Source organism: Neolamprologus multifasciatus, chromosome 18, assembly GCF_963576455.1.
Source record: "Neolamprologus multifasciatus chromosome 18, fNeoMul1.2, whole genome shotgun sequence".
In the NCBI taxonomy this organism is placed as follows: domain Eukaryota; kingdom Metazoa; phylum Chordata; class Actinopteri; order Cichliformes; family Cichlidae; genus Neolamprologus; species Neolamprologus multifasciatus.
Genome location: NC_140456.1, coordinates 1,337,306 through 1,351,453, shown reverse-complemented (window position 1 = coordinate 1,351,453; position 14,148 = coordinate 1,337,306). Strand labels below are relative to the sequence as shown.

Below are 14,148 nucleotides of genomic sequence, written 5' to 3'. Positions count from 1 at the left end.
TTCTGTTTCCATGATTATCTCAGTGTTTTTGGTTCTGTGTGTAAATGGTAAATGGACTGATTCTTATTCAGCGCTTTTCTACTCTCCCGGAGTGCTCAAAGTGCTGTATACAACATGCACATTCACCCAATCACACCCATTCTCACTGACTCTAAACTGAGTGCTTTTCTAACGACATTTGCACTCCGATGGATGCACCAGAGAGCAACTTGGGGTTAGTATCTTGCCCAAGGATACACACACACACACTCGTGCAGCCTGCATTATCTGAATGTAACCGTGCTTCTTCTTTTAGTGGTTGTGAGCTTCAGCTGCTTCAGGTCTTCCTGGTTGTTGGTTCATGTGTTTGTGCTGCTGGTCGTCCTCCTTCTGTCTCTGTTTTTATGTCTCGGTCTGCGTTCATGTTAGATTTCGTCTCCTCTGATTATTTCCTGTTTGACTTTGAAGTTTGATTTTCTTTCATGTGTTGGTTTGACTTCCTGCCCTGTGATTTTCCTGATTGTTTTCACCTGTGGTTTAATCAGCTGTGTTTGAAGTCGGCCTCTGTGCTGCCAGTTAAGCTCCGTGTCTGATTCCTGTTTCATGTTTTAGATGATCATGTCTACATTATTGGACTCGGTTGCCTTTCTGCTGCACTATAAACACACATTTCAATTATAAAGGGCAGTTTGTTTGAACAGGAGATTTATGTGACTGCAGCTGAAGAATAAGGACACCTTGTGAAGCTTTAACAGGTATTTTTACTGGACTCACTTAAACCTCAGTCAGGCAGCTGAGGCCCTTTTATCAGGTCAACTTTAAGCCCTTTGAATAAGCAGATATGCTCTGGAGGAAACTTACTGTGAATTTGCTTTCATGTCATGTTGTTCACAAACAAATCATGAGGTCATGTGATCTGCACAAGTGAAGCTGACAGTGAAACGTTGCAGATTAGACTCTGATGTCTGCACCGTGGGATGTTTCACCTTTACTGTAACTGACTTTACTTCTTTATTTGGTCTTTTCTTCCCTCTGCAGTGAAATCATCAAAGACATCGAAACTGTGGGAAGAAATGATCCTGTGATCGTCTCCCTTTGTTACCTGCTGATTAGTAAACAAAAGCTTCTTGGAAACACACATGAAACTCCTCGTGGTTACTGTTAAACTCTGATGGTTCTGGGTTTGTTTTGCTTCTCGTTGCCGTCCTGGTTCTCTCTTCCTGTTTTATTTGAGCGATTGCTTCTCCTCACATGCTCTGCCTTCCTCTCTTTGTCTTCCCTCCTGTGTGATTGCCGCCCCGCCTTGATTGTCTGCAGCTGTGCTCGGTTCCCAGCTGCGTCTCGTTGTGTAATCAGTCCCGTGTGGTCTCGTCTTTCCCTTTGTGGAGAGATGTTTTTGCTCCGTGGGCTTGTTTGTGCCTCTCTGCTCCATCTTTCACTGGGTTTCAGTCTCCTGCTCCCTTAACAAATGTATTAACTACTCAAAGTTAGCATTTAGTTTGGATCTTGATTGTTTTAATGGATTTGTTTCTGATCTGATCACTGTCCAGACTTTATTACAAGGCTGAAACTGTGTTTTGTGCCTCGTGATGGTTTTAGAGCATCTTCTGTCTTTTACAGAGAAATTTGGATGAATGGTTCCCAAAAAACAAATTCCCTCCTGTTTCTCGTCCTCGATGGATTACATGAAGGTGAAGGAAAGCTGCGAGTCCGACTGTTGTGATGCAGCGTGCCTGATGCTGTCGCTGGATGTTGTTGATGTGGGTCCACTGTAATGAAACGACAACATCCTGAGGACCAGATGAGCTCCGAGCTCACCTGTGTGCTGCTACAGGCTTCATCAGTTCACTGCTGGCAGTTCAGCCGTGCTGGGCGTGTTTCTGGGCGCGTCGTCATGCAGCTGTATTAACACATCAAGATTATTCAGATTTACTTGACGTTAAAAACGCCCATAAAGAGAAATCAGATGTTTCTCACATCCTGGTTAACTGCACTTCCTGTCCGCTCGTCTCCTGCTGCAGAGACTCAGCACAACCTCAGGACAGACGTCAGCCACGATGAGCCTGAATGACGGTGAACGCTAAACCACTGATACTTTTATACAGCTCAATCTTAACAAATTAAGATTAAATTAAATCGCACAACTTTACAAGAAGCAGATTTTATTTATATCACAATATGATGATCATACTTCAGCTGAGGGTTCATCACAGCCTGCACGGGTCAAACAAATCAGAATAAAATGGGAAACACAGGATTAACATTTTCATGATCTGAGCCGCGTCGCTTGGTTTGATCGCTTGTTCCCCGAAACGCGACGGCATCATCTCGTTTTCCTAAAGCAGGGGTGTCGACCTCCAGGCCTCGAGGGCCGGTGTCCTTCAGGTTTTAGATCTCACCCTGGGTCAGGTTGATTAGTTAATTACCAGGCATCTGGAGAACTTCAAGACGCGTTGATGAGATAATTCAGCCATTTAAATCAGCTGTGGATCAAGGACACGTCTGAAACCTGCAGGACGCCGGCTCTCGAGGCCTGAAGGATCCTCTGCTAAAGGACGTAGTGAAGGAAGCACCGTATGACCTTTCCTTAGTATCCGGAGAATTCAGCCACCTCTGCTGACGCTGCAGAAACTTCAATGGCACTTAATGCACGACACGTCTGCATCACCACGCCGTTTCTGGGGCCGTCCTTCCACTGCGAGCGTTTTCATACTTCAGATACTCTGATCGCACCTTCACGCAGACTCTGACCTTTTGCAGCTCAGATATCCTCACCCTCATGCGGCTGCAGATGAAAGCAAACATAATCCAGACAGAGGAAGATAAAGTTTGTACCTACGGTCAGCGATGCCTCGTAACTCTAAAATGACTCAAAGTTGACGCAGTCACAACGCACAGGAAGACAAAACGTGTCCAAACCGCCCACATGTGACAGAGGTAGAGAGCTATGACGTCACAGCATACATGTTTTTATTTGTACACTTCGGACTTCTCACTTGTGCCTCTTTTTGTGAAAATTCATCGTCGAGGCGTCCCGAAATCTTTTCCCACATACGTCGCAGGGAACGGGCTTCTCGGCGGCGTGAGTCCTCGTGTGGCGCAACAAGTCGTTACTTTGGCAGAAACTTTTGCCGCAGATTTTACAGGAATGAGGTCTCTCGCCGGTGTGGATCCTCATGTGGGAGGCCAAATTATCCTTCCGACCGAACCGCCTCCCGCAGAAGCCGCAGATGAACGGCCTCTCGCCCGTGTGGGTCCTCATGTGCAGGATCACGCTGTCCTTCCGCGTGAAACCTTTCCCGCACACGTTACACGAGAACGGCTTCTCGCCCGTGTGAGCCCTCATGTGGATCTCCAGATTAAAACGTTTACGAAAGTGTTTCCCGCATATTTTGCAGGGGTACGGCTTCTCGTCCGGGTCGCTTATGTCTTGTTGCATCATCAGAGGTTCATTCCTGAAGCTTTGCATGTAAACAGGGCCGCTGAATATCAGGGCGTTGTCCACGCTTTTGTACATCGCTTGCACCGCCGATCCAGATTCCACGTGGGTGCCTCTGTCCTGACGCCGGCTCTCGGCCACAGGAGAGCTGCGAGAGGGGAGCTGCTCCGGCTCTGGGTCGCTGTCGTCACTTTCCCCGTACGTAACAGTCACCATGATGGTGTCGCTGTCCTCGTCCAGAACGAGCAGCTCTCCCTCCGGACTGATGCTGAGCTCCTCCTCCTCCTCTTTGATCCGTCGAGCTGCTGGTTCCTCCAAGTTCACGAGAACCTCCTCATCCTCGGAGAGGCGCCGCGGTCGGAGGTCTGGAGGGACAGAATGACACGAATGTGATGACAGAAAAACACCGGAGAAATATTTCACTTATAATTATCAGAGCTCTGTGGGGTAACGCATGTGCAAACGATCAAATAAGATAACAGCTCAGGATTCAAAGAGCAGCTTCTGCCGTCTGCACTCAGCTCTGTGTTTGCACAACAAGACTGACATCACGTCTCTGCCCGGCTGTTCAGTCTGATGTCCAGAAGCTGCTTCAGAAATCCGCCTTCAGCTTCCACCAGGAAACAAAGTGACTGTAAAATCAGTGATGTGTAACATCCAGGCATCTGCGAGGAGTTTATTTAGCCAGCTGACGTCTAAAGATGATCTGTTAGGATTAACTTTGCTATGACTGCAGACATAACAAGGACACAAGGTGGGAGTGGAGCTGGGAGATCTTCCACTGCGGCTGCTGGAGCAGGACTACCAGCCGACTTTGAGGCCACTCAGTCGGGGGAAGCGGTTCTCTGCCCACGCTCCTGACGTCAGCTGGAGAGGAAGGAATGCTTGGATGATCTCCTGAATCCCACTTTCTAGTTTTTCTTCTACTCCTCAGGAGCAGCTGCAGGGACTCTGAAATGAAGCTGTTTGCATGATCGCCGACAGAAATCAAAGCTCAAAGACGGCGTCTGCTCCAAACTGGCTGCTCGTGGGTTAAAAAACACCAGTGACCGCATGGATTGGATCTGCATGTTTATTCTCTGGAAGAGTGGCACACAGCAACAACACTGGCATGTGGGACTCAGCGCCCTTACAGAGTAGAAATGAAAGAACAGCCTCAATTAGGGATGCACTGATACTGGTATCGGGGCCGATACCCGATACCGATAGAGACCTCATCGGCCCCGTTACCGATACCGGTATCGGTATCGGGGCCGATACCCGCTACTGGTATCGGTATCGGGGCCGATACCCGCTACTGGTATCGGTATCGGGGCCGATACCCGCTACTGGTATCGGTATCGGGGCCGATACCCGCTACTGGTATCGGTGCATCCCTAATGCACCGGGTATCCGCCCCGATACTGATATCGGGGCCGATACCCGATACTGATACTGGTATCGATACCGATACTGTAAAATGTGTGTGTACTCATACTCGTAAAAGTTAACTGATACCATGAACCGATACCAACTTATTTCATTAATCAGAGGGTGGCTTGTCATTTCTGTTGTAGTTTTTTAGCTTGGCCACTAGGGGGACATCCCGCGCTAAACAGGCACAGGGTTAGGCGAGTGAGACTGGCAGCTCCAGATAAAAAAGAGAAACTGGAGGCTGCTGTAGCTAGGCTAAACAAAATGTCAGCAGTGTGGAACAGCCAACTTTAACTCAGGTTTTGGAAAAGTGAAGAAAAATGTCAAGAGAAAATCCACGGGCAGTGTGTGTGTGTGTGTGTGTGTGTGTGTGTGTGTGTGTGTGTGTGGTAGAAGTATCATTTTTTTGTACTCAGTATCGGCAAGTACTCAGATCCAAGTATTGGTATCGTATCGGTTTGAAAAAATTGGTATGGTTGCATCCCTAGCCTCAATCATCGTCCAGTTCACATGTAATGTGCGCGTGTCATCATCAGGTCAGGAGCTCGTTCTCACGCTGCTCTTGTACCGCAATCCTCCACAAGTGCAGAGAAGACGACAACGCAACACGACAACCATGAAAGCAGCAGGAGAGAGAACAGACACAGCCCGGCTCGCTCTGATTTCACCACCAAGTTAGACGCAGACACGTGTCAGTAACGAGCCCGCGCTCTGTTTTTATGCCGTTTAAAATACGTGAATATTAAAGTTTCAGATGAGCCAAAGGAGAGAGAGCGTCGAGTCTGCAGCGACAGCTAATCTGACAGAACCAGCTCGTCTGTGCGACGGTGGGAATCTTAACGAGCTGCTTTTTTAAAAAAATATTAAAAAATATCCTCAGTTTCAGTTTGTTTGGTAAAAACGTATCGGCGCTCGTCTGATGACCAATGGACGCGTTCACTGAAAGTCTGGAGATCTGCAGCACTGAGGCTCCGTCCACACGTAGTTTTGAAGATGCAGCTCTTTCTCTGCGTTTGGCCTTTCATCCACCCTCCAAACGTTTGGATCACTGAAGACTGAGATTTAAACTCCTCCCAGGGTGGAGATTTAAAAACTCAGTTTTTGTGTTTACGTGTGGACGAGAAAAACGGATTTAGTCTTGCAGCGTCACAGGTGCGCGCCTTGGATGGATTTCTACAGTGGTGGAGACAAAAACTGTTGGTGTTAGTCGCACCACCAGCAGTATTTACACGCTAACACAGTTTCTTGGTTTTTTGCTGTTTCCAGTGTGATGTTGAGGAATAATGTCTGTCCATACGTACGACTCGTTTCTGTGTTTACTCTTTCCCCCCCGGCCTTCAAGACTCGGGCTGCTCGATTATGGCAAAAATGATAATCACGATTGTTTTCACTGAGATCTCGATTATTTGACGATATTTATTTAACAATAACAATGTGTTGAATAATGACTTTAAAAAATAATATAAAATAGTGCAAATACTGATAACAGTGCAAATGTTTGCAATATAAGAAATAAATGAAAAATGTAAACATCTATGTTTAGTGAAGTTTGCAGTGTTGCTCTGTGGTGCAGCTACGACACTGTAGCAAAGTTTACACACTGTGTCTACTTGATCCACGTCTGACTGAACCCATAATGTTTCCACACCACTGGAGTTTTTTACCTCTTTTCAACCAACAGCATCACTCTCCTCTCCAAATAACTTCTGCTGAGCTTTCCGAGCTTCCCTCGGGTCCTCTTAATCAGCGGTCCCCAACCCCTGGGCCTCGGACCGGTACCGGTCCGTGAGTCGTTTGGTACCGGGCCGCGAGAGTTGAGGCTCAGGTGTGAAATGTATAGTTTTCAGGGTTTTTATCGGTTTTCAGCGTTATTTTGTTATCGTTTTATCGTTTACTCAGTTTTCCTGGGTCTTTTCACGTGTGTTATGAATAAATCTTCTTTTTTTCGGTACCAGTACTAGTTTTATTTTGTTGTATTTATCCGCGACACCTTAAAGGCCGGTCCGTGAAAATATTGTCGGGCATAAACCGGTCCGTGGCGCAAAAAAGGTTGGAGACCGCTGCTCTTAATTGTTGTGACGCGTGTTCGAAACGCAGAGAGGTGCGCTCGATTCGCCACACGGAGCAGCGCGAGAGTAAAGCAGGAGGGAGGGGCTAATAATCGGCTCAGTCATCTTTAATGATCGTTGAAAGCCCAGATCGTAATCGAGATTAAAATTCGATTAATTGAGCAGCTCTATTCAAGACTTCTGATTGGCCAACATTTCTGCATGGTTAGGATTTGGCGCGTTCTCAACAGCGTTTGACTTAAGTTTTTGCGTTTACATGTGGACGGAGATCTCAAACATTCACGTGTGGATTTTACTTTTTTTTTTTTGTTATTGAAAATGGAAAATCTCCATTTAGAAAAATACTTGTGTACGTGTGGACGTAGCCTGAAATCGCCGCTTTTAAAAGGTTATTCTTTCTAATACCTGCACTGATGTTCAGTCTCGCCTCTGACACCCTCCATACATCAATAACAGGCAGCCAATCAAAACAAAGGCAGCTTATAGGGAGGCAGGATGCTGCTCACAGCTCGCTGTCAGGGGAAGATTACTTTGAGCAGAGAATCATGCAAAGCCACCGTAGAGACTGAGATTAAAAACAAGCAGCTGAGCAGCATGAATCCACTGTAACAGCATCACACCGGGAACGCACGCGGCCGTCAGTGCGCCGTCGCTGAATGTTTGAGTTTAAGACTTCAGAGACGGCGACCCGGGTCAGCGACTTTCCTAAATACTAGAATAAAAGCGATACTGTGAAAGCTTCAAATGCAGTGCTGTTCTTCAGCCTAACACGGGCCAAAGCCGGCTTTTATGACGCCGCCCTGCACGGCGCCGGTTGCCGAGCTCATCCGAACGCTCTGCTTATTACCCGGGAGGCGGGCGTTTTCACCCCGGCCCCCTGCTGAGACTTCAGGACGACTTCTCGTCCGTGTGAGTCCTCATGTGGCGCAACAAGTGACTGCTCTGAGTGAAGCTCTTCTCACAAATTTTACAAGAGTAGCGCTTCTCGCCCGTGTGCGTCCTCATGTGGATCAGCAGCGTCCCGCTCTGACAGAAACGCTTCCCGCACGCTTTGCAGGGGTACAGCTTCTCGCCCGTGTGCGTCCTCGTGTGGACGGTCAGGCTGCCCCTCTGGGTGAAGCTCTTCCCGCAGGTTTTGCAGGAGTGCGGCCTCTCGCCCGTGTGGATTCTCGTGTGGCTCTTCAGGTTGGACGTGCAGATGAATCTCTTCCCGCACGTTTTGCACCCGTACGGCTTCTCGCCCGTGTGGATTCTCACGTGGACCAACAGACTGTCGCTACACCTGAACGTTTTCGCACATATTTTGCAGGAGTACGGCTTCTCGCCCGTGTGAGTCCTTTCGTGATATCTCAGTAAGTATATCTGATAGAACGTCTTCCCGCAGGTGCTGCACGCGAACGGTTTCTCGCCCGTGTGGATCCTGACGTGTCTTTTTATTTGGGACTTATCCTTAAAAACTTTCTCACAAACGTAACATTTCAAAGGCTTTTTACCTGCGTCTGCATCGCCCTGACTCTCTGACACGGGAGCGCACTCTGCACTGTCACTCCTGCTTTTAGCGAGTCTCTTCGTTGGCTTTGGCTCCGCGTCTGCGCTCGATCCCGAGGCTGCGTTCGTGCTCTCGGCTGCAGGCGGGCTGTGAGACAGGAGCTGCTCGCTGATTGGCTCTGTTTCACTGTCACTTTCCCCGTAAGTAAGAGTCACCATTAAGGTATCGTCCTCCTCCTTCACTATAAGGTGCTCTGCCTCGTAGGCGGTGCAGAGCTCCTCCTGCTCCTCTTTAATCTGCGGAGGCGCTGCTTCCGCCCGGCTAGCGTGGAGTTCTTCCACTTCCTCTTTAACCTGCAGAGGTTCCTGCTCCAGCCTGGCGTTCCCCTCCTGCTCAGGAAGAACCTGTTCCTTATTACAGTCATGTTGCTGAGGAGGATCCAGCTTCAGGCTGGAGTGCTCCTGTTCAGCAGGAGCCTCGTCCTTATCACGATCATGTTGTGACTCCTGCTCCAGGCTGGAGAGCTTCTCCTGCTCTGTAGCAAGTTTCTCCCTGTTGGAGTCATGGTGGCCTGCAGGGTCGGAGAGAGAAAGAAAGGTCACCGGTGCAATGACAGAGAAACATCTGCTCATACACACAGCTGGAATTTAACGATAATTAACAGATAATCAGCTTCATGTGTCATTTGCAAAGCTCAGAGTGCAAAATACTTTTAGCTGCACGTCCACAAACTTTACCTCCTGTCAGGTAGAGCAGGGCGATATGACCAAAAATATTTATCACGATATACATTTGAAAATTTGTGATAACGATATAACTGACACGAGACAAAATACTTTACGACTCCACAACTTTATTAGTGCGAAAAAAACCCATCAATGTATTTTCACTTAAACAAGCAGCTGTTTTTCATCTGCATTAAAGTTATATAAAAATGTAACAGTGCAAATTCTTTGCTGACAGTTTAACCAAAAGGCGTTTCCAGTGGAAACTGGCCGACACATCCTCAGCATAACCATGTAGAATATCCACAACACTTAAAAAGAGGTTATACACACACAATACGGTAATATTATGTTGAAGCAGAGTACGTATCACTCCGCGAGGCTCCGCCTACGATAGCCGTAATGCTCCGACAATCCATCAAGCGGTGCGGCTTCGTAGTTTAGCAAAGTCGTACTGACACATTTGACAGGTTTTCGAGCGCCGTGTACATAAAATCGTTTCGAGGTCAGTAAACACAACCAGAGTTCATACATAAGGCACACGGGATTATAAGGGGCTCTGTCGACTTTCAGAAAAATCAAAGGATGATTTTAAGTGCGCCGTATTTTCCAAACAACACGGTAATAACGACGGCCCGCTAGCATGCTCTACCAAAAATAGTGCTTTGTTGTGTATCTGACGGACGGAAGCTAAACCAGTTCCACCAGTGAAGCTGCAGCATTTTTACAAACCAGTTCAGGTTCATCGTTTCATTCAACGATCCACTTTCGTCGTCATGCTTTTTCCGACGTGTGCGTATGAAAACAAAGGCACTGCACATGCGCGTTTTACCCATATTCTATTGCCATATTTCATTTTTCTATCGTTGCCCAACATTATACCGGTGTTACAGTGAACGGTATGATATGGCCCAGCCCTACTGTCAGGTGTGTTTTATCCTTTTAAACTTTATTGATCAATAATTGTGTTTGAGAGAGTCCCAGGAGCACAACGACCACACAGCAGCAGTAAACAGGGGAAACCTCACAGTTCTGCAAAGGTTTGCAAAACTGGTTTCAGGGACTCGAGTGTGCGCACATGGATGGCTGACTGAATGTAGTTTATGACTGGAAAACGTCAGACAGCATTAACGTTTCATTCAGTCTGTGATCAAGTCAAAATCCCAGGCATTAGTAACTGCAGGCGACTGTATGCAGCACATGTAGTTTTCTGCATTTAAACGAGTCCTTGAACGCATCACCAGCAGACCGTAGAGGAGTGGAGATCTGAGGCGGAAAGGCTCAAAGATATTTCAAAGTACTGGGTCAGCAAAAAGGCAGCGATTACAGTTCTGATAAGCAGGGTTCAAATTTCAGGGATCTCAGGCTTGTTTGAGTGACGTGTCTCAGCGTCTGCTGTCAGTAAAAGGAAATACTGGAACAGAAAAAGCAGGTATGAGTCTGCACGTCACGGATGTTCTTCCTCAGCTGATTCACGTGTCAGTCGGGGATGTACTGAGTGGTGTTTTTAAAGAAACTGGTACCACTTTGACTCTTCGTTTAGCTTTACTTCCTCTTATCTGGGCTCACAGAGTTGCTCAATAATAAAAACAGGAAGGTGACCACGAGCAGAGCTGCTGCTGTTAACAGTGTCGAGCCCGTTTCCTCATTTGGCTTCTCATTAATCTCCAGACACGGATTCTCCGGCCTCTCCATCCAACGCTCTCATTTACTGCAAGTTCATCATCTACGACACATTAACGACGGCGTGTTTGTCACAGAGTAATGTCTTCAAATGTGATTCTTCACTCTCTTGCTGCTATTTATAGGCGCTGCTCTGTCTTCAAGCAGGAAGTGGAAAACAAACAAACTCCCTGGTGTCTCTTTTTGTCTCCTTCCTGAGCTGCAGCTGCACTCTCCTCTGAGCCACCAAACAATCAGCAATCAGCGCTACAGCGGGTGGCTCGCGCTATTAATCATGCACGACATCAAATGACATCAAACCCCCGTCGCAGCTGCAGGAACCAACAACACGAGCGACTCTTCAAACAGAGGATGCAGGACTGACGCTTTGATTGTGTGTTTGTTTGCATTTTCATGGACATCTGTGCAAAACCATACGACGTACGAGCAAAACTGTTCCAGATGTGCCTCCTAAGTGCTCAGTGTTTCCTTCCATTACTGAAAGCACTTTGGTCACATGAGCCCCCCCACAGCCCCCTGTGACAATCCCACAGGTGAGGCTCTATTGAGAAAGACAAAGGAGTGTTTCATAGATGTGTATTTGAAAAATGAGAGCAAAGATCACAGATTTTGGATACGTTATGAACAGAAACGTGGTCTTTCTAAAACAGTTGGTTTTGGTACTCGGTGTCATAGCTGGGGAATATCACACAGGCTGGATGAAAATGTTTCCACAGTCAGGCTTTAATAAGTGTGAAGACACGCGGCCGACTGTTTAAAAGAAGATTTTGCGCCTTGTGTATAAAAGTTACTATTTTTCACACTTGTTTGCACAGCAGGAAGCTCCACATGTCGGATTTACAGACTTTACACTGATTCTTGGTGCAACCCTGAAGGGAGGACGTGTACATGTCTGTGTCATCCGGGTCATTGTAGTCACGGCGTGAAGCACACACACACACACACACACACACACACACACTGACTCATGTAATGTCCCTCAGGACTGTCTCACCCCCACTAAGGGCTACACGCCTCCACCGTTTGCTGTAGAACAAACACTGGAGGGTTCATTCACAGAAGCAGATATTTACCCTGACATCTTAAACAGCCCTCCCTCCAACGCTTCAAGCATGTTTGAGAGCACCAATGACAGCAGGGCGCTGACACTTTGCAGATAGTCAGAGGTCGAACTTTCACCTTTGTTTTCAGGTAGGTCAGGTGACAGGTATGTAATGACGTGACCCTCTCCCCCACCCTGGCCCCAGCACTCCCGCTTCATCAATCACCCCGCGCGTAACAGCAGAGCTCGCTGTCCGCTGACAGAGGCTCTAGCCCGGCCCAGCTCTGCGTGCTGCTGGGCCCACGGACTGTGTGCCGATCACAGCCATGTTAGTTCGGCCTCACTCGTTTCTTCCCGCAACAATCCAAACCCCGCAGGAAATACACGACCTACCGTCCCGCAGCTCGTGTTCAGCTCCTGGCTGAGTAAATGTGTCGTGGAGCTCCGGTTAGGAAGTGTTTTTCTCGCTGAGCGTGGACTCACCTATTCTGTTGAGCTTTATCTGAGGCTTCCAGGTGATCTCCAGCAGTCTGCGCTGACGGTCGATCACTTCCTCGTACTGGACGATCGTTTTTTCAAACTCCAGGAAGATTTCTTCAGCAGCAGCTGTTAGTCGCCCGTTAATAAACCGTCTCAGGTCCCGGTGTAAGGTCATCATTACTGCACCTGCGGAAACACTGGCCTGAAACAGGGTAAGAAAGAAAACCCCACCGCCTTCCACTCCAGCCCTCACAGGAGTTACGCTAACAATAAACCTTGAGTGGGTTTTCTTCTTCTCCTGGCAGACTGAACTCAGCGCAGGCGCACCGCTGCCCCCTGCAGGTCATTGGTGGGCATACACTGCGTGTGTCACCCCGCGTCACAGACGCATTTGGGCGACTTGTTGTACTTCTGGCTCAGTTACGTTTGGCCTACAGCAGGTTTACAAACAAAGTGATCAGGAATATTTTGATAAACGAAATTTGCCCTAATCCGGTTAAAAGAAATTATATCCTTAAATAATTTGAGACCATGGAGGTTAAGGCGATAAGAAAAAAGTATACCTCACTTCCTCTTTCTCCTAAAGTAAAAGAGGTTCACTTTAAAATCATTAATGAGGTTTATCCAACCAATGACTTCTTTAGACGGAAATTTAACTTAGATGTGAACGCCTGCACATTTTGTGAAGATGATATTGAAAGTCTGGATCACTTGTTTGTCTACTGTGAGTCAGTGCACTCCTTCTGGACTGACATGTGGAGCGGCTACAGCTCAGGAGGATTCAGTTACCACATTTGACGGTGACAGTAATAAAATTTGGAATACTTGCTGAGAATGCAGATTTTGACCTGTTGATTAGGACGTTTTTGTTAATGGGAAAACATTTTATTCACAAATGCAGATACTTTAAAGCTAAACCAGGTATAAACAGATGGCTGAATGACTTTAAACTCTGGGCTAAATCGCTGAAACTTGTGAATAACAAGAAAGCTCATAAACGTGTTGTTTTATTTAACAAGTTTAATCTATGTTAAAAAGAAGCCTCCCTATTTTATAATCATGACTGCCCTTTTTTGCTCATGTTATTTTTTGCCTTTGGTTCAAATCCTTCAATGACTGTTCTTTCTTTTTGTACTAACTCTTTTAGCTTTGTGTTTATTGTTTTTTTTTTTTTTTTGTTTGTTTGTTTGTTTTTTGCTATAATGCTCAACCGAGGATGTTACATGTTTGGATTAATGATGGTGCCTTGTATGTTATACTGTTGTTTGTAAATAAAGTTTAAAAACAAGTTACATTTGGCCTGAGTGAAAACTGCATTAGGCCAGTTTCTCCTGTCACCCAGTCTTAGTCTAGTTTCCACTGAACCGGCCCACTGAGAACCTGCTTTCACTTCCCTCCCTCCACTCTTGAAGCACCAAAAGCTGCAGTTAACTGTAGTAATAACAGAGCATTCAGGTTATTAATGATCTGGGTGAACAGAGTGATCATACTCAGATGGTGCACTGTTCAAAAATGTGAGCCAGCTTAAACTCTGAGTTGAGTCCCTGATCTGTTCTCTGGCACCTTTTCTCTGTGACTCCATGACTAAACTAATGATGTGCAAATCTGCTGGAGGCCAGGATGTAACCTCCAGCTGCTTGTGATGAACAGGTCAGTGCCCTGAAAAGGTGGATAATGAGGGAACAACGTATGGACTCATGAATGTTTTCCTGAAAATCTGCCTGATATCGTACGCTTTCCAATCCCAGCCGATGTCACGCAGGCCTGTCTGTCTGAAAGATGGCTCACATCATTCTAGACATGCTTAGTTGATCAAAATCCTTTGAATT

The 14,148-nt window shown here is 46.9% G+C and overlaps 1 protein-coding gene across 2 annotated transcripts; it reads right to left on the bottom strand.

The window, feature by feature from the left end:
- Nucleotides 1–243: 243 nt before the first annotated feature.
- Nucleotides 244–12,636, bottom strand: LOC146496922 (uncharacterized). 2 transcript variants are annotated; one of them, XM_085140810.1, is made up of 3 exons: nucleotides 12,323–12,586; nucleotides 8,394–8,960; nucleotides 244–3,783 (listed from the first exon to the last, which is right to left on the bottom strand). In XM_085140810.1, exons 1-3 carry the CDS (start codon nucleotides 12,495–12,497, stop codon nucleotides 2,972–2,974), a joined length of 1,554 nt encoding a protein of 517 aa, XP_084996936.1. In that variant the 5' UTR covers nucleotides 12,498–12,586; the 3' UTR covers nucleotides 244–2,971. The 2 variants fall into 2 exon arrangements, 1 of the variants encoding a protein (XP_084996936.1); XR_014870634.1 differs by lacking the exon at nucleotides 244–3,783 and adding an exon at nucleotides 6,789–7,097 and having other exon boundaries at nucleotides 7,157–8,960; nucleotides 12,323–12,636.
- Nucleotides 12,637–14,148: the final 1,512 nt, after the last annotated feature.